Source organism: Narcine bancroftii, chromosome 14, assembly GCF_036971445.1.
Source record: "Narcine bancroftii isolate sNarBan1 chromosome 14, sNarBan1.hap1, whole genome shotgun sequence".
Lineage (NCBI taxonomy): Eukaryota > Metazoa > Chordata > Chondrichthyes > Torpediniformes > Narcinidae > Narcine > Narcine bancroftii.
In genome coordinates, this window is record NC_091482.1 from 47,315,195 (window position 1) to 47,339,265 (window position 24,071).

Below are 24,071 nucleotides of genomic sequence, written 5' to 3' on the forward strand. Positions count from 1 at the left end.
TTCTTACTGTACAATGTTTTAATTTAAAAATCTCATTCTACATTTCATGCATCTTTCATTTCACTGCAATCATTTGTAGCTTTATGCGCAACTTACAACACTGAATATCGAAGTCAAAGATAAGGAGCTCCTCATTACATTAAAGGCATTGATCAGTTTGTTTGCCCTGCATTATTTCTGAAAATTTCAATACAATTCCAGTCAAAATTTAACCTCCAATCTCTGAATATCGAAGTCAAAGATAAGGAGCTCCTCATTACATTAAAGGCATTGATCAGTTTGTTTGCCCTGCATTATTTCTGGAAATTTCAATACAATTCCAGTCAAAATTCAATCTCTGGTATTTCTAAATTGAGCAAATTACATCTGTTCCAATATTAATCAGTGATATGTACATTAATGAAATTAAATGGCCGCAGATTTTTTAAAAGTTGAACAAGTAATTCAGGGTATAAAAGCATTAGCTCATACATTTTCATTTGTGCTACACAAATCATACATTTTTACAGGATAAAGTGAGACAGTATTCACATTAATTCAATACTGAAAAAAATCCTGTAACAATGAAAAATATCACAAGCTGAATACAATTTTAGATGAAGCTAAATTCCTACCCTGAAAGACAATACACAATAAAACTGTCAATTAGTTCATAAATTTATGCATTTGTGAAAGAAGTATTCAGTCACATACCATGTTTTGCACCATTAGGGAAGTATGAGGTATAGTTTAACAAATTTAATACAAAAGAACCTCCAAAAATGTTGGAACATTAAGACCACTCAAAAGAACATTAATGAAGAAATTGAAACTTTCTTTCCAATTTCATTGATTTTACAAATACAGTACTGAGGCAATGCTACCATTATCTGGAAGGTAATACACATTCAATTCATTGTGGTTTAATCATCTTTCAATGAAGGGCTGTTTTATCTTTGTCATAACCTACCATGTTGTATTACAATCATACATAAAATTTTCAGTTTACAAACTTGGTACAAAAATTAAAGGGGTGAAATTATTTGTTGGTCATTACTTATCTCAGTATTAGCAACTAGATGTACTCACCCCCACATGCTCCATTTATTCAACATACATGATATTGAATATACAGAGGCAGTGAGTGGAGTGGCCATACTCGTACATTTATTGAGAATGACCAAAGATTTCCAAACTAAACATTCCAACACAGAATTGTTAACAAGATACAAATAGGCTGCAGCCCCCTAATGATTTAACAATAGTTTCTTTTTTAAATTCTATAAACAAAATATAAAGGATAATAACAATCAAAAACAATTTCAAAATTACAGTAGTGAACATTATTTCATGTGCAAGAAACATAACTCACATGGATTTTTCCTGGTATAAAAAGACAGATTTTGTGCCGCTTCTTAAATGAATCAGCCTGAAAAGTGATCGCTTCACGTGTGGTCAAAAGCTCGTTATCCAGTTAGACCATGTGCAAATTAGAGCAGTTGATATATTCACATTTGCTTAGGAAATGTCCAGGGAACCTTCAGGAAACAGGCAATTCATGACTAATGAATTGTTTCAATCTTTCAAGGTACTGTGCATAAAGCTCAATGTCATTATGCCCTGCTCCCTCGACCCAGAGGGGTTCCACTGCTCTTGGACATTGCTCGTACATTGCAAGACCATGTGAAAAATCAATCACTTCATCCTCAGTACCATGAATTACCAGCACAGGTGAAGCTACCTTGGTTATCTTGTCAATGCTGAAAGAGATGAAATAAAGTTTGAAAAATAAATTCAATAATGCAATAAATGAAGTATTTAAAAACAACCAATTTTCATCAATGCATTAGTAAAATAGTCAAAAGATGAAACACTCCATTTTGTTCAGAATTATTTGCTAGAGCCAGTCCTGGCTCTGAGGTAACCATAGAGCATTACAGCACAGAAACAACCCATCAGCCCTTCTGGTCTGTGCCAAATTATTATTCTGCACCCAGTCCATAGATCTCCATACATCCAAGTTTTTCCTAAATGTTAATATTGAGGTGGCATTCATCACTTCAGCTGGCATTTCATTCCATACTCCCACTACTGTGTGAAGAAGTTCCTCCTTATGTTCCCCCTTTCACCCTTAATCCACATCCTCTTGTTTGTATCTCACCTAACCTCAGTGAGAAAAGCCTACCTACATTTATCTATAACCCTTATAATTTTGTAGACCTCTATCAAATCTCCCCTCATTCTTTGACACTCCAGGGAATAAAATCCTAACCTGTTTAACCTTTCCTTGCAAGTCCAAGCAACATCTTAGTAAATTTCTGCACTCTTTCAATCTTGAAAGATTTTAGCAATAGGTCATTATCATCACATACAAATTACAGCTCGAGGCTTACGTAGAGAGGGGAAGTAGTGAAGCCAAGAATTAATCAATCATGCATACAGAACAAAGTGTGGATGAGAATGAAAATGGAGCTGCTCAAGGATAAAGGAGGCAACATGTACCTGGAGGGGGAGGAGGCTGGGGAGGTCCTAGATGAATACTTTGCTTCAGTATTCACAAGACATTGTTCAGAGTGAGGCTTGTGTGTTGGACAACGTGGCGATTAAGAGGAAGTGTTGGGGATGTTCTTAAAAACATCAAAATTGATGTCCCTGGCACCAGACGTGATATACCCCAGTCTGCAGTGGGAAATGAAGGAAGAAATAGTTGGAGCATTAGCTATGATCTTTGGCTGCAGGGGAGGTTCCAGAGGATTGGTGAATGGCAAATGTTTGTTTGCTATTGTTTAAAAAAAGTAATAGGGAATTATAGTCCTACATCAGTGGTGTGCAAACTAATGGAGAGGATACTTAAGGATAGAATCTATGAGCATTTGGAGAAGTACACTCTACTCAAGGATAGTCAGCATAGGTTTGTGAAGAGAAAGTCATGCCTCATAAGCCTAATTGAATTTTTCAGGAGGTAACAAAAGAAATTGAGGACAAGGCAATAGATGTGGTCTATATGGTAAGGCATTTGACATGATCCCCCATGAGAGACTCATTCAGAAAGTCATACGGCATGTGATCCATGAAACCTTGGCTGTGTGGATTTTTAAAAATTGGCTTGCAGGTAGAAAGCAAAGAGTAGTAGTGGAAGGAAAATATTCTTCCTGGAGGTCAGTAACTAGTGGAAAACCACAAGTTTCTGTTCTTGGACCCCTGCTCTGTGATTTTTATAAATTATCCAGATGAAGAGCTGGAAGAATGGATCAGTGAATTTGCAGATGATGCAAAGGTTGGAGGAGTTGTGGATGGAGCTGAAGGTTGTCAAAAGTTACAAGAGGATATAGACAGGATGCAGAAATGGGCAGAGAAGTGCCAGATGGAGTTCAATCCAGATCAGTGTGAGGTGAAGCATTTTGGAAGGACAAATCAGAAAGCTGAATACAAGGTTAATGATCGGTTACTTAAGAGTGTGGATGAATCCAAATCCATACATCCCTCATGGTTAAGGCGGCCTATGGGACGCTGGTCTTCATTAATAGTGGGATTGAGTACAAGAGTTCACGTTGCAACTCTCTGGTGAGACTACACAGAGTATTGTGTTCAGTTCTGGTCACCTCATCAAAGAATGTAGATGCTATGGAGCGGGTGCAGAGAAGATGTACCAGGATGTTACCTGGATTGGAAAATGTCTTATGAAGCAAGGTTAGCAGAGCTGGGACTTTTCTCTTTGGAGCGTAGAAGGATGAGAGGAGACATGGGAATCTACAAGATTATGAGAGACATAGATAGGGTAGGAATAGCAAACACCAGAGGACACAAAGTGAAGGGAAGGACATTTAGGGGAGACATCAGGGGTAAAAATTTTTTTAAATGCAGAGAGTTGCGGGTACCTGGCATGCCTTGCCATGGATGGTGGTGGTGGCTGAAACATTAGGGGCATTTAAGAGACAGGAACACGCATGGAAGAAAAATAGAGGGTTATAAAGGGTTATAGTTTAGTACTTTAAAAAAATGGGTTGGCACAACATCGAGGGCCAAATGGCCTATAATGTGCTGTGGTGTTCTATGTTCATATTCCTATGACAGAGCAGGCTTGAAGAACCATTGTTCTACACTTGCTTCTTTCATTAACTGTAGAATACCCAGCAGCCTGCTTGATTATTCAGTAAGATTATAGCTGATTTGTAATCCCACCTGTTGCCCAGTAACCTTTCACCTACTTGCCTATCATGAATCTATTGATCTCTACCTGTACTGTAATAAAGATTCTACTTCCATCCCTTTTGAGGAAGAGTTTTACAGACAAAAATTCACTTTGTTCTAAATGGGTAACTATTTTAAAAACGTTATCTCCAGATCTAGTCAAAGGAAAATGTACTCTACAATAACCCAGTCAAGACCCCATTTGGCTCTTTCTGATCTGTTGAGTATATAATTTGTTGCTTTTATGTCAGAAGATAGGATTCACGCATTTCAGTATGTAATTCACACTGACAATCTGCCAAAGAATACAGCCACATACTATTTAAAAAAAATTAGGTTACTTTCACCCCTGCTCAAATTTCTGTTCAATTATCGTCATGCCAATCCTGCAACTTAGTTTAAAGTTCTGAAAATGGCCTTGCTTTACAAATTCTTTAGTAGTTTAGAGTCCTGTTATAGTTAATAATGCAAATTCATTAGTTCCTTGTTGTGTCCAAAAATGAAGCAATGAAAATGTCTGAACAAAGTCAATTATTATGTTCAATTCTGAAGAAACCTGTGTTGATATAAATTACCTGATTTACAAATGCTATTGAAATGGTTTTTGAGGAAAGACTTAAACCAATTCTTGAACATGGCAGCTAATTTGCAAATTAGGGCTAATTATATTTCTGATATGAAAAAAAATCACATAACACTGGAAATGGGAGCTGCCCATTCAATCCCAAGAAATTCAGACATTAGAACAGATCTATCCCAGACCCATTTTTGACCAAAATTCCTTGGTATTTCGATCCAACTAAAAAGTTAATCACAGCCTTAAAAGTAATGGCTTCATTAGTCATTTGTCTACATCTCATTGTAATTTCCTACTTCCAATTATGCAACTTATTGCATATTCCAACTTGCTGTCATCTGCAAATTTCAATAAGAAACACTAAATCTAAATAGTGAAAATACAGTATTTGAGGTATACAATTTCTCATACCCAGCCAAATGTTGCCTGTTCAAAGGCCCACCTTTCAGTGTCTTTTGTGGAAATTGTAGTCTCTCCATGTAATTCTATGGCCTGGGACACACCAAATGCAGCAATATTCATAAGTCTACCTCACTGTTTCAAATGCCTGTGTCAGCCGATCGAAGTCCAAAGGCTGAAGGAGACCAGCGTTAGGATAACACTTCCTTCAGCCTTGTATACAAGGGCCAAAATAGCCTTAGGCCACCTTTATGCTATTCACTCACAGACATTAATTGTGAAAGGTGGCTAATGAACAACAGTAGCTGGCTCTCAGCATTATTATTAATATAATGTTATACAATTTAAATTCTATTGACAGCCAATAAATTATTTTAAAATAATTTAAGCTGTTGTTACCCCAAGAAGAGAAGGAGAGAAGGCGGGGACGGGGTACTGAACTTTAAGATCAGCCATGATCTCGTTGAATGGTGGAGCAGGCTCGAAGGGTCGAATGACCTACTCCTGCTTCTATCTTCTATGTTTCTAAGAAACAATAATGCTTGTTGACTTCTGCAAAATACCACTATATAATACACCATGCCACAATTTTGTCTACACTCAGTGGTAACTGTTTAACGTTTATTCTGCTGTTTAGGTTGGGCCCTGGAGCGTGTTTCCTTCATTCCTTATGGTGTCCGATCTCATACCAATTAAAACCCACAGTTAAACATCCTTTCACTGTCTCAGCATTTCCAAGCTGAGCACTTGCTGAGAAAATGTGTGGTATTCTGCTTCAAATAATTTCGTAGATATGCATGTTAATAAACTTCCCTTGCAATGATGCTTCCCTACTAAAATTGCTTGCCATCAATTTCTATTGATTGATAGTGCATTAAATTGACCAACACATGCTTGAAGTACTTCAATGTTCCGCAATCTGAAGTTCACTCAACTTGCGAATGAACTGTGCGACTATCATTATTTTCACAGCAGTGCCAATTCCACATTCAAACTTGTGCTTCTGCCAGAGAACGACAGAAGCTATGCTACCCTGACAAACTGTGAAAATGAATTTCATGAATCCTCAGTTTGTGACATGGAATGCATTCAAATTGTTATAGAATCCAACGAGTACTCAGTGACTATCTTTTTTAACAAGTATATAGTTTTGAATAGAGTTGGGGATGGCAACAGCAGCAGGTCAGACCAACATCACAACAACTGGCTCTGAGGTTTGACGAGGAATTTCAAAATCTAGGTGAGCACCAATGGTTAGGGGCACAGAACGACATGATGATGGCTCTCTGGTACCAGGATCAAGGATGACTGAGCAGGCATGCATTCTAAAAGGGGAGGATAGGCACCAATGACATTGGCAAGAAAAGAGACGAGGTACTGCAAAGTGAATATGGGAATGGTTTAAAAGCAGGACTCATTATACCATGTTTATAACCTGATTACTCCTTATGCCACAGAGGCAAGATAGGAACAGGAAGAAAGGGCAAATGAATGCACGAGTGTTTTGACCATTGGGATCTCCAGAGGTGACCTATGCAAGAGGCACATGTTTCTTCTGAACTGGAGAAGGCCAATATCTTTGTGCGGAGATTTGCAAGTTCTAATTAGAAAGATTTAAACTAGTCTGGCAGGGATTGAACCCAAAGTTCTAGTGTAACAGATGAGAAAGTTGAAGCAAATATGGAAGTTCAAGCAAGTCCACTGGACAGGCCAGGTAGGGGAAAAACTGAGAGGCAAACTGGATTGACATTAATGCAAGAAAACACACAAGACTGATGAACTCAAAAGCATGGATCGGGATGCAATCATGCTATTGTAGCGACCATGGAAACATGGTTGAGAGATGGGTTGGATTGGTGGATCATGGTTCTAGGGTAGCAATACTTCCAGCATGAAAGAAGTGGAGGTAAGAGAGGAGGGGAATCTGCATTATTAATTAGGAAGTATATCGTGATAGATCCTGGGGGAATTTTCCAGCAAGACCATATGAGTAAATTTAGAAATAAAAAAGGAGTAATCACTTTGATGGGATTAGACTACAGCCCCCATAAATGTCACCAGGAATTAGAGAAGCAAATATGCCAAGAGATTAGATTGGGAAGATTTTGTCCAGGAATTTTTTCTGAACCAATGTGTCGACCAACCATTCTCAATTTTTAGTCTAGCCATCTTGGGATTCTGCTAAAGTTTATGGGCCTCTTCCCTGCGAAGCACTCAAGTTTTAGTTTCTTCTGTACTTCTCATACAGACTGCACAAGAAACAAAAATAAATATTTGTTGAGGTGAAAAGGCAACAAGGATTTTACCTAAATATGCTGTGGCCCTCAGGAGAGCCCTAGGGCCCCATTGGAAAATGGCTGATGTAGACAGAAGGGCTGTTAGGAAATGAGACTGGGCAAGTGAAGGTGTATTCACTTGGACAACAGTGAGACAACACTTTAGGATTGGTGACCCAAATTCTATTAATTTCAAGATAGTCATAGAAAAGACTTAAAATTCAAATGTGGGAGAAGGCTAATTTCAATGGCATCAGATAGGAACTTGGGAAAGGCCATTTGGGGATAAAGGAACACCTGGCAGTGGTAAGCTTTTAAAAGTGATGCAAGAGTGGGCCAAAGCCAACATGTTTTTGTTAAAGTGAAGGGCAAAGCTCAAGATTTGGGAATGTTGGTCGACATCAGATAATAGAGGGTCTGGTCAGAAAAATGGAGCCATATGTCAAGTAATAGATATCTAGGATCAACTGAGTCCAAGGGATGGAGAAACACACAAGGAATAAGGCAGGGCAAGATTGAACGATGAGCTATCCATTGCAGATATGGTAAAGGAGAGTCCTAAAATAAATCACCAATATGTTACACATGAAATGGGCAAGGTCTTAAATTAATACATATTTAGAAACATGGAAAAATGCATAGAAACATGATTTCAAGAAGGAATACAGATATACTGGAGCACATTATTTTCCTCAAATGTAGAGGAATTGAAGGCCCTGAAATGTAAAAAGGTGGAATAATCTCCAAGGTCTGCTAAGGTATATCATAGGATGTCATGCAAAGCAAATGAGGAGATGGCTTGGGCCTTAGCAGAATTTTTTGTATCTTTGTTACCACAGGTGAGGTATCAGGAAACAGGAAGAAAGCTAATGATTTGACTTTATTTCAGGTGGATAGCAGGGTTAAATCAGTGCACTACAGGGCAGTGAGCCTTACTTTTCATGGTGGGAAGGTTATTTGAAGGGTTTCTGAGGGAGAGGATGCATCTGCAATTGGAAAGATTAGGGAGTGTCAACGTGGCTTCATGCGGAGGAAATCACGTTTCTCGAATTAACCATTTTTTTTGAATAGGGGAAGTTGGTCAAGGAATGGCAGTTGGAATGTAATTTTATATTTTATTTATCACACAGTAAAAGTCAATTCTGGCCATTAAAATCCATGCCATCAAATTAACCTACAACTCCGTGCATTGTGGAAGGTGGGAGAAAACTGGAGCACCTGGGGAAACAGGTCACGGGAAGAACATACAAACTCTTCATAGACATTGAATGATTCGAACCTGGGCCATTGGCGCTATAATAGCGTTGCGCTAACCATGTTGTTCTGGCAAGTGGTTGCATTTTGGCAAGTTAAACCAGGTCAGGACATATACAGTGAATGGCAGGGCCCAGAACATTGTACCCAGATACCTTTGGGTTTCCTGGAAGTGTCACGAGTCGAGGGCTATGGTATGCTTGCCTTCATTTGCCGTGGCCATGAGTAAGAATTAGAAAATCACACTACAGTTAAAACATTGGGTATGCCACACTTGAATATTGTGTGCAGTTCTGTTCACCACAATGCAAGATGGGAGGAAGCTAAAGATAGCGCTGAAAGATTGAAGGGCTTGAGTTACAAAGAGAGATTGGATTGGCTGTTTTTTTTCCCTGGAGCGAAAATGGCTGAGAGATCATGCAAAAGATGTTCATTATTATGGAGCAGCATAAGTAGGCTAGATAACCTATGCCTGCTCTTCAGAGTAGGGGGCATAGGTTTTGAAGTGCGTTGGGATGGGGGCAGAGCTGGGGGAAAAGGAATAACAAAGGATATGTGGGGGAAAAATGATCACATTAAGGGTGGTTGATATCTGGAATGAGCAGTCAGAAGTGGTGGTGGATGCAGCAACAGTAAGAATGTTTAAGCATCATCTAGACGGAGTTGAAAGAGTAACACATATTGGGATACAGAATCAGTGCAATCAAGTGTGATTAGCATGGAGTCAGTGGGCCTGTTTCCATGCTCAACGATTATGATTCTGTTTGACAGTGGGCCTGTTTAAAGTGTAGAGGTGTTAAATTACTGCACTAATAATCCAAAGGCCTGGGCTAACAATACAGAATTGTATTGAAGTACCACCGCAGCAACTGCGGAATTTAATTACATTTTATTATTAATCTAGTCTCAGAACCATGAATATGAAATATCACACCATAAAAATCTCTGCTTCAGTAAAATACGTATAGCAAGAAAATTTGCCATCTGACCTGCTCTGGCCTATTGCCAACTTCAAATGCACAGCAACAGGATTGTTGTTCATCAACACTCAGGGCTGGATTAAGCTAGTGTGGGGCCCGTAGCATATATTATCAAGGGGCCCTAAATTGCGCCAGCTGGTGCATGCACAATGAGGGGGAAGTGTGATGGGAGCACCTCTCCCCTCCCCTGAGAGTTTCTGATGCTGACCTGCATGTCCTCCATTTTGGCAGGTTTGAAATGGGTGGGTGCTGAAACGATGCTATATATATATTCAGTGATTACATCCTGGATGAAAAGTTATATTTTTTTTAAACTTCCCCTTTAAGCTTTCATATTTCCCACCAATCCAACCCCCCGAAACCCAAACAGCTGATAAAATTTCTTACATGTAGGTATCAAATTTCAAAAGTATTCGCTGTCGAAATGTGTCCCAATACTTTTGCTCAGTCTTCATTTCTTTCATTGTGTAGCGGCTATGAGATATCACACTCACGTAGTCTGTTAATAACCCCAATTAAAATCGCGATTTCACCCAATTATCACAGACTATAGGAATGTGGTATCTTGTATCTTTGTACAGCAACTATGAGATACCACACTCCCATAGTCTCTGTTAATAACCCCAATTAAAATCGCGATTTCACCCAATTATCACAGACTATGGGAGTGTTGGTATCTCATAGTTACTGCTAAAAGATGAAAATGTTTAAGTTAAACACTCAGTCTTTCATAACTCATAGTACATAAAGTAATAGAGAAAGTCGGCAAGGATTCAGCACGAGGCCCTTGAAAATACAGGGCCCGTGGCAAATGCTACTTTTGCTACTATGTTAATCCAACACTGTCAACACCTCATTTTCTGTCTGGGCATTCTCAGCCAGATGGCATTACCATTGAATTCACTGCTTTCCATTGAACCTGCTGGCCTTTGCTCTCCCCTCCCCCTTTCCTGTTCTTCTACCCACCCAGCCATCCACCTCACTGCTGCTGTCCCCTTCCTCCTTTCTCCGCCTATCATCGCTGCCTTTACCACCTCCACCCCACTCTTTTTGTTCTGATGCCTGGTGGCATTTTCTCATGTTTGGATGAAGGGCTAGCCTGAAACATCATATAGATTTTGCCTTTGCTACATAAAGGACACTGTCTGAACTGCTGAGCTTCTCCAGCATTTTGTTTTTACTCCAAAACGATCCAGTGAGAATGCAATACAAGAATAAAAATGAAACAAAGTATCAATTAAAACTAGACAGAGTGAAAATACATTACAGTAATACCCCTAGTGGGAATTATTAGATGTCGGGCAAGTCCATTTTCCGGTTGCTTGAGGTTGTGTTGCACTAACGACAAGGCAGGCTAATTTTAAACTTCCACATCTTTTACCCATTTACTTTCTGCATTTTTTTTTTTGCCAGTTGTTTGAGGCCGTCAGTTGCTTGAATTCCAGATAACAGGGGTTTTATTGAACCTTGAAGGGCTCAGGCCTGAAGCATTGGATATGTATCCTTACCTCCTATAGACACAACGAGACCTGCTGAGTTCCTCGGGCATTTCTCCTTTTTCCACTTCAAAATAAAAAGTCAGACCAGCCAGTGAAGGAGTTTTGTGTTACAAAGGGGTTGTGATATTAGAAAACCATCCAACCACATTTCTTTCACAATGCAAACTCTTTTTTTCGGACTGAACCCCATGTTATAAATGGAGATTTATTTCTATAGGATGCTTTTCTCTTCAACTGAGCCATTTTAATTGGCGATGACAAAGTGACCCATTACCATTACGCATCAGCGGAGGCCAACATTAGACTTGGGTTAGGCGGGGAAGAGGAGAAATGGACAAAGCTAAAAGAAACAACAAATTGTCAATTTTTCTTTTTAGTCACTCAATTATGTGGGGCAACAAGATATGGATATGACATCACCACACTGATTGGACAGGCTTCCTCACCACATCCTCTCCAGTCCAAAGACACGAGGACAGTCATCACAGAATGCAGCTTACTACTCTCTTCATGCAAGGGTTGTGGATTGGGAAAGATTTTAGGAAATGGGGACATCAGAGGAGGGAACAGAATTCAGGGATTGGATTTCATGGGGAAAAAAATGATATGGGAGGAGTTCAGGGGGTACAGGTTAAAGTTAAGTGACTTAGTGGAAGTGGAACAAACATCATGTCTACTGCAGCACCCCACGACACAATATGTCAAAGAATATGACAGTGCTGTCTAGGAGTTATCTGTTTACAGGTCCTCGAACTGGAGAGGGCTCTGTCTGTGACAACCAAAGCAATCAACACTGAGACATGTTATCTGAATTGCTGCACAACAGAATTGAGTGACTAAAAAGAGCAAAATTTGTTATTGCTTTCGCATTTTGCATTTATTTCCCCTCTGAATTCCACATCTCAAATATTTGGGTAGACATACATGAATTCTGTAATAGAATTTACTTAACTCAAATGATTAACACTGAGGTCAGATGTATCTTATATACTTCAATCCCATCGAGTCCACTCTTCCTTGTTTGGTGCTCCACATGAATATTTGGGAGCTGGTGTTTGAAATGGACAAGCAGTCCCACTGACTAGTCATGCAACAGACTGTCCCGGTCCAAATGACTTTGGAGCCGCTGTCCCACTGTCACACCCCGTTTTCAATTGTCTGAAAACTTGGAGGTATTACATTTAATAGCATGCTTCACTTTAGATGAAGGAATATCTAACCTTCCAAATTCTATAATGTTCAACTGACCCTCACATTTGCAGCGTTTTGTTAAGAGAGGAACTGCTGTCAGCAATCAAGTTTTACAATCCTTTATATGAAGAAACGCTTCATTTTGCCCTTGAATGGTCCGGCTCCAAGATAATCCTTCACCCTCATTTTCTGTGCTATCCCAGAGGAAATTGAAGAGAAAGTAAAACTATCAAACTGTCAAGCTACTCACTCAGCCCTCAAAAAATTCTATTAACTTTCACTTCCATTTGACCAATAGGCCTATAAATTACTTGCTTTCTTATTGTCATCCACGAGTCAAGAACATTTTGAAAATCAGATTTCCTTGTATCGTTAGATGTGGTCTCTTTGCCGTGAACTCTATAGATACAAAGTGGCTAATGTGCAAATCGGGCAATTCCCGGGGAAGGAAGCAACCAACATTAAAGAATAGGAGGGGAAAAGTGATGAGTGTAGCAGTCTAAAGAAAGCAGTGCAAGGTGAATAAATAGCACTCCAATGCACCCTACCATAACCTTCAGGAGCTGCTACAAACTGTACAGTACTAGCATGTTGAAGGCCTAAAGAGCATGCATGGCAAATCAATTGGTATTAAGCTGTAAGCCACTTGGATGTGCTTTTATTAAAGATCCACAAAATAAATTGGCCAACACTCTCTAGTTAATTAGAAAAAAGTTAATCATAGCATTTTAAGCTGATTAAAAAGATCCAGCATGCAACTGTAAACACAAGTTGCATCATTCAGGTTAATTATTTTAGAAGTCTGGAAGCTGACCTAATTCAAGTATTTAAGATGATTCAAAAATTTGATCCATGAAAAATTCTCCATTACATTAAAACTTTTTCAATACAAAGATGGGAGTTGATCTGTAAAAGCTGAATTTAATAGGTATTTCAACTCTGAGCTACAGAATCACAGGTCAGAATGACTGAGGCGATCTTGTAACAAATCTAATAAAATAACTGTTACAAAGTTTGTTATAGTTGCAACATTAATTGGTAAATCATACATCAAACAGTAGGTTCTAGCTTGCTGCCCTTGGAGATAATTAAAGCATTAAAAGAGTCTTTATTAAACAAGAACAGGTCAGAGGTAGAGCATCCTGAAACGAGCATGTCCAAAGATTCCAAAATCCTTTCACCAACTACACCATGCAAGAGTTATAAAATACGCCCATTGACCTGGATCAAAACATCATCCAAGACAAAGTAACCGACTTGACCAGAATTTTATCAACCACTCCCTCCACCAGCAGCATGCACACCATTATTTATACAGCACCCTGCAGTAGCTTGATACAATTGAAGTGAATCACCTATTTCACAAGCATTGGCTTCAAAATTCAGATGGTTTTCAATGGACCAGTTTTGTGAAGTAGTTATTCTGCTGTCAAATCTCTCAGAAAGTGGTTTTTAAAAAAATAATGACATGTCTTTTTAGGGAACAGGTGCATTTTCTGATTGTGCTTGGAAAATAATACATATAACCCTTAAGAGAAGAAATTCTGATAAAGCTGCATTAAAAAGGGAAGTAACTACCACCATGGAAAAGGGCTGAGCTACACCATAAACCCACAATAATAAGCTGCATCATTTTTGTTCCATTGTATTTTTTTCCCCATTTGTATGCAAACTAAAGCTGCAACTTTACGAATAAAGAGAAACACAGAAGCTGCAATCTTGGCTAGACAAAAACTTGCTGGAAGAACTCAGCAGGTTGGATAGCAGGCATGGGTAGAATCAGAACACTACAGAACAAAAACAGGCCCTTTCGGCCTTTCTAGACTGTCAAAATTTATTTTAGTCAGTCAACATTTCTGGTGTGAACCCTTTATCAATAGGATAGATAAAATTACTACATAAATAAAGGGGCAAGCAGCTGGGGGAGAGGCCTAGGGGTGATAGAGTAGAAGACAAAAGGTCTTGGCAGATATAGGTGCTTTTAAACAACTACATCACACATGTCAAACTCTGGCCCACAGGCCAAATTTGGCCCGCGATATAATTATATTTGGCCCGCAAGATCATATTAAATATATATTTGGCCCGCTGGCCGCCGCACCAGTATAGCGCATGCACACTGAAGGTGAAAATGAAGACGCCGGAGGTGTGGAGGGATCTCAGAGTCCTGAATCCCGTGGATCGGAGCGCCACACTCAGTCCGCCCGGCTCCCGGACACACAGACGCGGCTGGAGTTGGGGACCATCCTCGCTGGGTCTGCGCTTCAGCGGCGACGCCGGACTGAACGTCTCGTTGGCGATGCCTTCCCCCTCGCTCCGTGCGCGGCGGACCCTGCCTCCCGCTCCTTTTGTTGGAGACAAGCCCGGCGCCGTGGAATCGCAGTTTAATCCCTCTCCAACCATGGGAGCGGGGTGGGAGCAACGCGCTCTTCTCAGCCAATTCCTCCACCGCCCGGACACCGGCGTTTCAACGGGGGGGTTCGGGTGCCTTCGTCAGGCGACCGACCTGTTGGTCCAAGACAAGGGGAGAGCGTACAAACTCCACACAGACAGCACCTGAACTCGGGTGAACGTGGAGCTGCGACCCCACATTCCACATCAGGACTGTGTGTAAGATTGGGAACAGTGAGACGGAAGCTTATTTTGTTCCTGTGATTTAAGCCTTTCTTGAGGTGGGGGGGTGGGGGTCCTTCTCTGACCACTTGCCTAAAATTAATCTAATCAGATGTGGAGTTACCACAATACAACAGTTCTCAACCTTTTTCTTTCCACTCGCGTCCCTGTGCCATTGGTGCTCTGTGATTAGTAAGGGATTGCTTAAGGTGGTCTGTGGGTGGAAAGAAAAAGTTTGAAGACCACTGCTTTAATCATCCCTCATTGACTCGTCATGTGCACGGTTTCAGATCTCCAAAGGTAATGGGCCAATGACAATGAAAGAGTTTATCCAAAACTATTATTAAACATTTATTTTAATAAGAAAAAGTTTAACATTACATATGTTGAAAGGAGAGAAAACATGCAGATGTTGTTGAAAATTTTTTATAAATATTTAGTTCGGCCCTCGACTTAGTCCAAGTTTTTAATTTTGGCCCTCCGTAAATTTGAGTTTGACACCCCTGAACTACATGGACAGTTCAGAGGTAGAATATCGTGCAACGAGCAAGTCACATCCCAAGATTCCAAAATCTTTTTCACCATCTACAAGAAGCAAGAGTCATAAAATACTCTCACTGGATAAGTACAGGACCAAAACACCATCCAAGACAAAGTAACCCACTTGACCAGAGGGTTAGGGTGGGGGGTGGTGAAACCGGAGAGCAAGAGTGAAAAATAAATTCAGGAGTAGGTAGAGATGGAAAAAGTGGAATCAGGCGAGATAGGGGTCACTTTAAATTAGGACAATGTTCATGCCATTAAGTACAAGGCTGTCCAAGAGGAATATGATGCATTGTTCCTCAAGTTTACATTTAGTCTCATTCTGATAATCAAGGAGGCAGACATCACTGTAGGAATGGTTGGGACAATCAAAATTTAGTACAGAAAGCTCAAGTTTAGATCCACAGAGTGCAGGTGCTCAGTGAAATGGTCTCACAATCTGCGTTTAGTCTCACCAATTTGGAGAAGCCCACACCGAGTACACTAGACCTTGTTAAAGGACTTCCTAAAGTCCAACAACATCCACTGCCCTACCCTCAACCATTGTTGTCAACTTCTCAAAAAACTCAAATTGGTAAGACATGACCTGCCCCTCACAAAGCAATGTTGACTGCCCCTAATTTGACCATAACTTTTGAAAACACAGAAATCCTATTACTAAGTGGTAAAGCACAAAAATCTGTAGACACTGTGGTTGAAGTAAAAACAGAATGCTGGAGAAACTCAGCAGGTCAAACCGTGTCCTTTGTAATAGCAACAGTAGAGATACGTAGGTATTTGATAAAGGGGTCAAGCCCGAAACAACAGTTATAGATTTTTACCTTTGCTATACAAAGGAGACAGTTTGACCTGCTGATTTTCTCCAGCATTTTGTTTTTCATCCTATCGCTAGTTTCACCCCTGTAAGGCTGACTGTTCTACAATTTCTTAAGAATATCCTTTTACCCCCCTCTTAAACAAAGGCACAACATGAGCCACTCTCCAGACATCTGGAGCATCTCCTGAGGATACAAATATTTTTACCAAGACTCTACCAATCTTTTCGCTTGCCTTTTTAAAAAATTTTTTTCAAAAATCTACTCATAAAATTCTCAAAATATTAAACTTTTTCTTACAAACAAAAACATTCCCTCCCTCCCCCTTCCATACATACAAATCAGCACACTGACAGCTTACATATCCTTTAAATATAGAGAATACAATTGGGAAACCACATTTCTATAGTTGCATATATAGTCTTTCATTACTGTATTTGGGCCCCTATGAGGTCCAGGTATGGCTGCCAGATCTTTACAAAAATGTCATATTTATTCTTTAAATTATGTGATTTTTTTCCCCCCATTAGTATACAGCTGTTCACTTCTGCAGTCCATCGTGCTATAAGTAGAAGGGAGTCGGACTTCCAAGTGATCGCAATACATTTTTTTCTATCACCAGTGCTTTTTTTTTTATATAAATGAGATTTGATTTTTATTCAACCTTGCTTATTCCCATAAATTGACCTAGTAGATATAGGTCTGGGTCACCCATGAAGGCCACTCCTGTTATCCTGGTTAATTTTTCTGTGATGTCTTGTCAAAATGTCCTCACCTTCACACATGGCCATAGTATGTAAAAAAAGGTTCCTGTCTCAGTCCCACATTTGAAACACATTTTTAATCTATTTAATTTTTGTGGGGTAAAATATAATTGGTGTAAAAAATTTATACTGAACCAATCCATAATCTTGCATTTATAGCTGACGTTATGCTGTCCCTACACCAATCTACCAGCTTCTTCCTGAAATCACCACACCCAAGTCCGACTCCCACCTTTCTCGACCTCAATCCTAGTTTTGCACTTTCATTCTGGAGAGCATAGTACATTTTTGGTATAAATTTGGGGATATTCCCCTTCAAGACCATTCGCTTTGATTCCCCAATTTCAGGTAGGGTCAACATTGGTCCCCATCTTCAAGCTGAAAAAAAAAGAAGGTCCCATTGACCACCCCATATTTGTTTTAATTGTTCAAAGGACACGAGTTCTTTCTGTGTAGCAGTTTTTAATACATCTTGTACGTTTGTCATGCCACAAATTTATTATTCTATTGCCTATATTAATAGGCAATAAAATATTTTTACATAGTAGTGCTTTTATTGACATCCTTACTTTTTTCCTATACATTCATTAATTTCTTGCCATGTTCTTCAATGAAGGCGGCTGTGAGAAATCTAGCCTGTGCAGCTAAGTAGTATTTTTCTAAAATCTGGAAGTCGAAGTCCTCACAGTCCATAGTCCCATATCAGTTTTTCCACTGCAATTCTTGGAATCTCATCGTTCCAGGAATTGTCTAATATGATTGTTTAGTATTTTAAAGAAGTTTTTAGGTGACAGAATAGGGAGTCTGGTCATCACTTCCATTTTGACACAAATAACCCTTCCCACTAATCAGTAAGTCTCTCCATTTCTGCAGGTCCCTTTCTATCTTCCTAAGCATAACTGTGTAAAAATGTGTTATTGCCTATGAACATAGGCAATAGAATATTAAATTTGTGACATGACAAATGTACCATATGTATCAAAAACTGCTACACGGGAAGAACTCGTATCCTTTGAACAATTAAAACATAAATATGGGGTGGTCAATGGGACCTTCTGTTTTTTTCAGCTTGAAGATGAGGACCAATGTTGACCCCACCTGAAATTAGGGAAGATAATTTATTTTGTACAGATTTTGTAAATTGTTGAGTTGTTATTCCAAGATATTTTATTCCATTTGTCTTCCATTTAAATTGACTTCCTTTTTGGTATCTTTTGTATTCAAAATTTGTTAGTGGCATAACCTGATACCCTTCCATATTTTTTCTAGTGTTCCTTGTAAAATATTGTTCCAAAGATTTAGCCGGGTCTGTTGGGCATCATAGCAAATGGATTAATGTTATGTTCTTCTTGCCCATCTTCACTTGTCTCTTTTAATATGAGAGGATACATCCCATCAGGCCCAGGCCACTTGTCCACCTTAATACTCCTCAAAAGACATGACATCACCTCTTTCTAGATCTAAAAGTGTCCCAAAACAGGAGCCTTCTCCACATTATGTAGCCAATTATGGTCCATGTCCCCATCTCCTTGGAAAATACCGATTCAAATTACACATTTAGTACTTTGTCCACTTCCTCTGACTCAAAGCACAAATTTCCTCTTTGACCTGAGTGATTCTGGTCCCTTTTGCCCTTTCGAATGGCCTGCTTGAGCTCTTTCCCGCAATCTTTATATTCCTCTATGGCCCTTCCTGAACCTTACATATGCCCCTTTTATCTTCTTCACCAAATTCATGTCCTCACTCTTCATCCAATGTTCTCTACCTTGCCCTCCTTCTCGTTCCTTTGCATTGGAACATGACATTCCCAGTCTCTAATTAGTTGTCCTTAAACACTGAGCCTCAAAGCCAGTTGTGTTGCAATTCTGATAGGTCATCATTCACAGTAGTATCCAAAGTAGTACACTTGTTACTGAAGGTAATGGCCACACAGAAATCTACACTGTCTGCCTTAATGGTCACCTAGCTCCCTGTAGGTGTCACCATACCTGCAATCTATGGCCTTCCCAGTATCTTGGATGATCCCAAGTTCTTCCAATTCCAATACACAGTGATTGAGGGGCTGCAGGTGGATGCAATTCCTGCAGTTGCAGTCCCAAGTGACACTAGAAATCTCCCTAATGTCCCATAAGCAAACCTCTGCTCTGACTGATATTCTCACTGCACTGAGGTAAAGACTTTACCTGAGTTCCCTCTGCTCAACTCTCTTATCAAACTTTCAAGCCAAAGCCTCAGCACATGTCCCGTTTTGGATACTCCCGAGAGGACTTTTCAGATGATAGCAGCAGCAGCCAGGTTATTTCAAAGACAACCAGCTCGGAGGCTCAGTGGGGAAGGGCAGTCAGGTTGAATGATAGTGATAGGTGATTGCATTGGCACAGGCACAGATAGGCATTTTTGTGGCTCCAGGAGACTCAGGATACTGCGTTGCTTCCCTGGTGCCAGGATGTCTGAGTAAGGGATGTTGTAAAGCAGGGTTTCCCAACCAGGGGTGTGAGATAGCATTCCAGGGGGTGTGAGATAACATTTCAGTTTTTTTAATAAATCCATACTCCTTCAATTTGGATAATATGTCGGATGATGAAGAGCTGAAGGAAAATCTTATTGAACTGCGCACAAATTGTGTTCTTGAAATGCAGTTTGAAAGCAAAACTTTGGAACAACATTGGTGTTCGGCAATGGACATGTTTCCAAGACTTTGCAAGAAAGTACTAACTGTGCTCATCCCAGTCGCGACGACATACTTCTGCGAGTCTGGATTTAGTGCCCTTTTGTCAATAAAAATCTAGAAATCACTTGGGTGCACAGGCAGATGTGTGGATTGCCATCGGCAATAAAGTGCCACATTTTGAAAAACTCTTAAGCAATAAACAGGAACAAAAGAGTCATTAAATTTAAATTGGCTTATGAACATTTGAACATTAGTTCTTTAATTTTTTTTTTAAAGAAATTTCAAGCATGGATGAAAATTTAAATTTTTTGTAGGAGTTGTGCAACTTTTAATTTGTTGTAATGTTTTTTTTCTTTTCCATATATTTCATTTTTGTTTATACATTTTTAAAAATTGATGATACAAATTTGTTTTGTTCACCTTCATTCTTAAATAAATTATTATTTTAAGGGGTGTGAGAACATATAAAAATTTTTTAGGGGTGTGGGACATAAAAAAGGTTGGGAACCACTGTTGTAAGGGGAGGGAGAACAGCACGAGGCCATGATCCATATTTGTACCAGTGATATGGGTTGGAAGGAAAATGTGGTCCTGTAGAATGAGCTCAGGGAGCTAGTTATTGTTTCAAAAGCAGATTTTTCAAGGTTGTAATCTCAGGCTTGTTCCCCCTGCTATGTGCCAGTGAAACAATAAACTGGAAGATAGTGCAGTTTCAACACTATATCATCCTTAATCACTTCCACTCTCAAAGTGGCCATTCTGCTATAATTACTCCCCTATTATTGGCTGATGTGCCTCCAAAGAACCAATCATAATTCGGCTCCTTCTCCTTCTTCTGACCAGTCTCCATTTTAAAAGATTCCCATCACCTAACGCTCGCTCCTCCTCCAACTAATTGTTCTGCTGTCCACTAGACTAATTTTAAAGGTACTTTGTATCAATGAAATTTTTTTAGACTGATTATTTTCATCTTTGCAAAGCAAGGCAAAGACAGACTCACATTTACTATTGCTATTCCACGAGCAGTAATGATAAATTGATTTGATATCATACTTAATAAACATTAATGTTTGCTTGCCCAATTTCTATTTTCCAGAGAATGTTAAACAAAGCACAACAAGTTATTTTATTCAGGAAAAATAATTGAGAAATCTTCTGCTTTTAAGTCCATGCCTACCATTTTACAAAAAAAACCCCAAAAAAGTAATTTTGGAAACAAATTTTCTTGATCTTGGTAAAATGTATTTTTGAGCATATGCATGCTACTGGATGACATACCTGTACCTAAAAGGAGCAAGGGAAAGGAAGTGGGAAATTACTTGATTGATTAAATGCATTTCTGTGATTGAAATGTAATTGAACCAAAGAATTCATTTTTGTAATGCCTTAAAATGGCATGGAAATAAACATGACAAAACATTGGGTACATTAGCACATACCCAATTTTCAGTCTTCTCTGGATAACTTTTATCAGTACGTACCTTGGAAATGGATCAAAACAGTAAGTTTTCCTGGTATCAGGAAATGCCACACGCAAACCAGACATAAGAGGTGAATGGAGGATAACAGCTGCACATTCATATCGGGATGCAAGATCTACTGTAGGAACTGTGCCAATACTCTGACCATATAGAATGATGTTCTCTGGACTAACACCATACCTAAAAGAAAATACAGAAGGCTCAGATTTGAAGTAAAACACAACTGTATCAAGTTTAAGAGCCAAGAGATAATGTTACAGCTTCATAAAACTCTGGTTAGCTTGCACTTGGAGTATAGCGTTCATTCCTATCATGAGGTGACCAGAACTGATGTAGATGTTTTAGAGAGGGTGTAGAGGAGATTTACTTGGATTGGAGAACATGTCATATGAAGCAAGGTTGACAGAACTAGGGCATATCTCTTTAGAGCAGGGTGGGGGTGCGAGATAACATTTCAGTTTTTTTTATAAATCCATACTCCTTCAATTTGAATGGATGAAAATTTAATTTTTTTGTAAGGTTCATGCAACTTTTAATTTGTTGTAATTTTTTTCTTTTCCATATGTTTCATTTTTGTTTATTAAAAATTGATTATACAAATTTGTTTTGGTTACCTTCACCTTTATTCTTAAATAAATTATTACTTTAAGGGGTGCGAGAACATATTAAAAATTTTTAGGGGTGCAGGGCATAAAAAAGGTTGGGAACGACTGCTTTAGACCGATAAAGGATGAGGGGTGACTTAATAGAGGTGTACAAGATTAGGAGGGGCTTGGACAGGGTGGACAGACAGTACCTTTTTTCTGAAGCAACAATAGCAAATGCTCTCAGTTTAAGGTGAGAGGAAGGAAGTTTAGGGGAGCTGTCAGAGGTAAGTGGCAAGAGTAGTGGGTTCCTGGAATCATTGCTATGGTTATGAGCCTATTCAAATGCACAATTTCTTCCAATTTTCCCTTTTTAGGGGCCATAACTACCATATAATACCATTTACTGTCGGTCAATTTCTTTATATTCCGAACTAGCCACCAATAAACAGCCCACAGCTATTGTATACACCTATGGACAAGAGGAAGGTAGGGATCTCTTAAGGTTCCATTTCAATGTCTGGCAAGAAAGGTAATTGAAGGGAGGTTTAAAAAGAAAACCCTACCCCTTGTTTTCCCTTATCTCTCTAGCCCCATTTCTCCTACTTTCCTGCTTTTTCTTCTCCCCATATACTCTCTACCTGCTTGTCACCCACACCTTCCTTTCTCCAGCCACTGCCCCCTTTCTCTTCTACTATTGAGCCTTCCTCAGCAGTCCACCTCTTCATCCTGTCATCTCCTAGCTTCTTATTTTCTTTCCATTTCTCCCGAACAATTGGAGATGAATAATAAATGTTGACAAGTGTCAGCAATAGCCACAACATAAACAAATGTAAGATCATAACATTGCAAGTACATTCAATGATCTTTGAAACTGTAGCTCAATATTTTTATAAACCATGGGATGGTATCTTGCACAAAGCCCAGTCTTTGTTCCACGATCATCATATGCAACAGAAATGGAACATCACCCCCAATCCCTTCACCAGTTTCACCTGCCCTCATCTGCTTGAGCCCTAATTTCTTTCAGCCAACCAATGATCAAACACGTGGCGAACAACCTCATGATCCTGTCACCTCACCCAACACCTTTCGTCCACCAAGACTGCATCCCATGAGACCCCATCCCAGCGCCACTACGTCTTGAGCAGTTCGTTATCCCAACTCAACACTGCATCCCTAAAACAGATCCTCGCTTCTAGCACCCATCTCTTAACCCGACACTGCTACCCCACAAGCCTCTTTTAAACACCTCCCCCCATCTCTTTCAATATGCACCTTAACCCCATCTCAAGCAGTGAAAGCAACAGCCCCAGGTTCCTTCCCTCCAAGTCCCCTCTCTGTTCCTTAACCCAACACCATCCCAATGCTCTTCATTTCCCCGCACCTAACATCTCTTCCCCATCCCATAAACTACCAACCTTTCTCCAAACTGATATCCCTGGCCACCACAACACCTTTGCTCCCACCAAACTTCAACCCTGACACCTTCACCACCACCACTTAGCCCAACACCCTAACCCCCAAACCTGAAGCCTCCAGCCCCTCAGCTCTCCAGACCCTGTCCAGCCCAGCCTCCCACCCCTACCCTCAGTCCTGCCCCCTCCAGCCCAGTTCTATCCACCCCCCCACTCCCCCACTCCCCCTCCCCGACCTGGTCCTCAGCGCCGTCCAGGCCGCGTCGATGTCGGCGTACAGGTTCTTCTCGGACGGTTTGCCGTCGCTGGCCCCGTAGCCCGAGTAGTCGTAGGAGAAGACGTTGCAGTCGATGCGGGAGCCGAGGCCGACGTAGAAGCTGGACATCTGGCCCAGGTCGACGGCGTTGCCGTGCGAGAAGAGCAGCGTGTAGCGGGAGCCGGGGGCGCAGCGGACGAACATGCAGCCGATGCGGCGGCCGCGGCGGGTGCGGGCGAAGAACACCTCCAGCGAGTCGAGCTCCCGCTGCGTGTACTGCCAGTCGGCCCGCTCGGACAGGCGCAGGAGGCCGCCGCCGCTCGCCTCGCCCCCCGCCGCCACCGCGTACGTGGGCTCGGGCGGCAGGAAGGCCAGCTTGGCGGCGATGCGGCTCGGCCACGGCGGCCAGCAGAAGAGCCAGCACAGCTCGGCGAGCGACGAGCCGCTCATCCTGCCGCGTCCGTCACCCCGGCAACGGGAAGGGGGGAGGGGGGGCGCGCGCCACGCCCGGACCAATCGCGGCCGCGCCACGCCCGCACCAATCGCGGCCGCGCCACGCCCGCACCAATCGCGGCCGCGC

General features: G+C 40.6%; 1 protein-coding gene across 2 annotated transcripts; it reads right to left on the reverse strand.

Annotated features, from left to right (window-relative positions):
* On the reverse strand, nucleotides 1–23,985 carry abhd17c (abhydrolase domain containing 17C, depalmitoylase). 2 transcript variants are annotated; one of them, XM_069911255.1, is made up of 3 exons: nucleotides 23,472–23,984; nucleotides 21,234–21,413; nucleotides 1–1,739 (listed from the first exon to the last, which is right to left on the reverse strand). In XM_069911255.1, exons 1-3 carry the CDS (start codon nucleotides 23,939–23,941, stop codon nucleotides 1,520–1,522), a joined length of 870 nt encoding a protein of 289 aa, XP_069767356.1. In that variant the 5' UTR covers nucleotides 23,942–23,984; the 3' UTR covers nucleotides 1–1,519. The 2 variants fall into 2 exon arrangements, with proteins under 2 accessions (XP_069767356.1, XP_069767357.1); XM_069911256.1 differs by lacking the exon at nucleotides 21,234–21,413 and having other exon boundaries at nucleotides 23,472–23,985.
* Between the last annotated feature and the right edge of the window lie 86 nt (nucleotides 23,986–24,071).

Bases quoted from the DNA above. Each gene is read 5' to 3' on its own strand.
- abhd17c (XM_069911255.1), bottom strand. From the start codon at position 23,941: ATGAGCGGCTCGTCGCTCGCCGAGCTGTGCTGGCTCTTCTGCTGGCCG. The intron at 21,414-23,471 runs GTCGGGGAGGGG...ATTTTCTTTTAG, and splicing joins TGGACGGCGCTGAGGACCAG to GTATGGTGTTAGTCCAGAGA. The intron at 1,740-21,233 runs GTACGTACTGAT...CATCTCTTTCAG, and splicing joins TGTTTTGATCCATTTCCAAG to CATTGACAAGATAACCAAGG.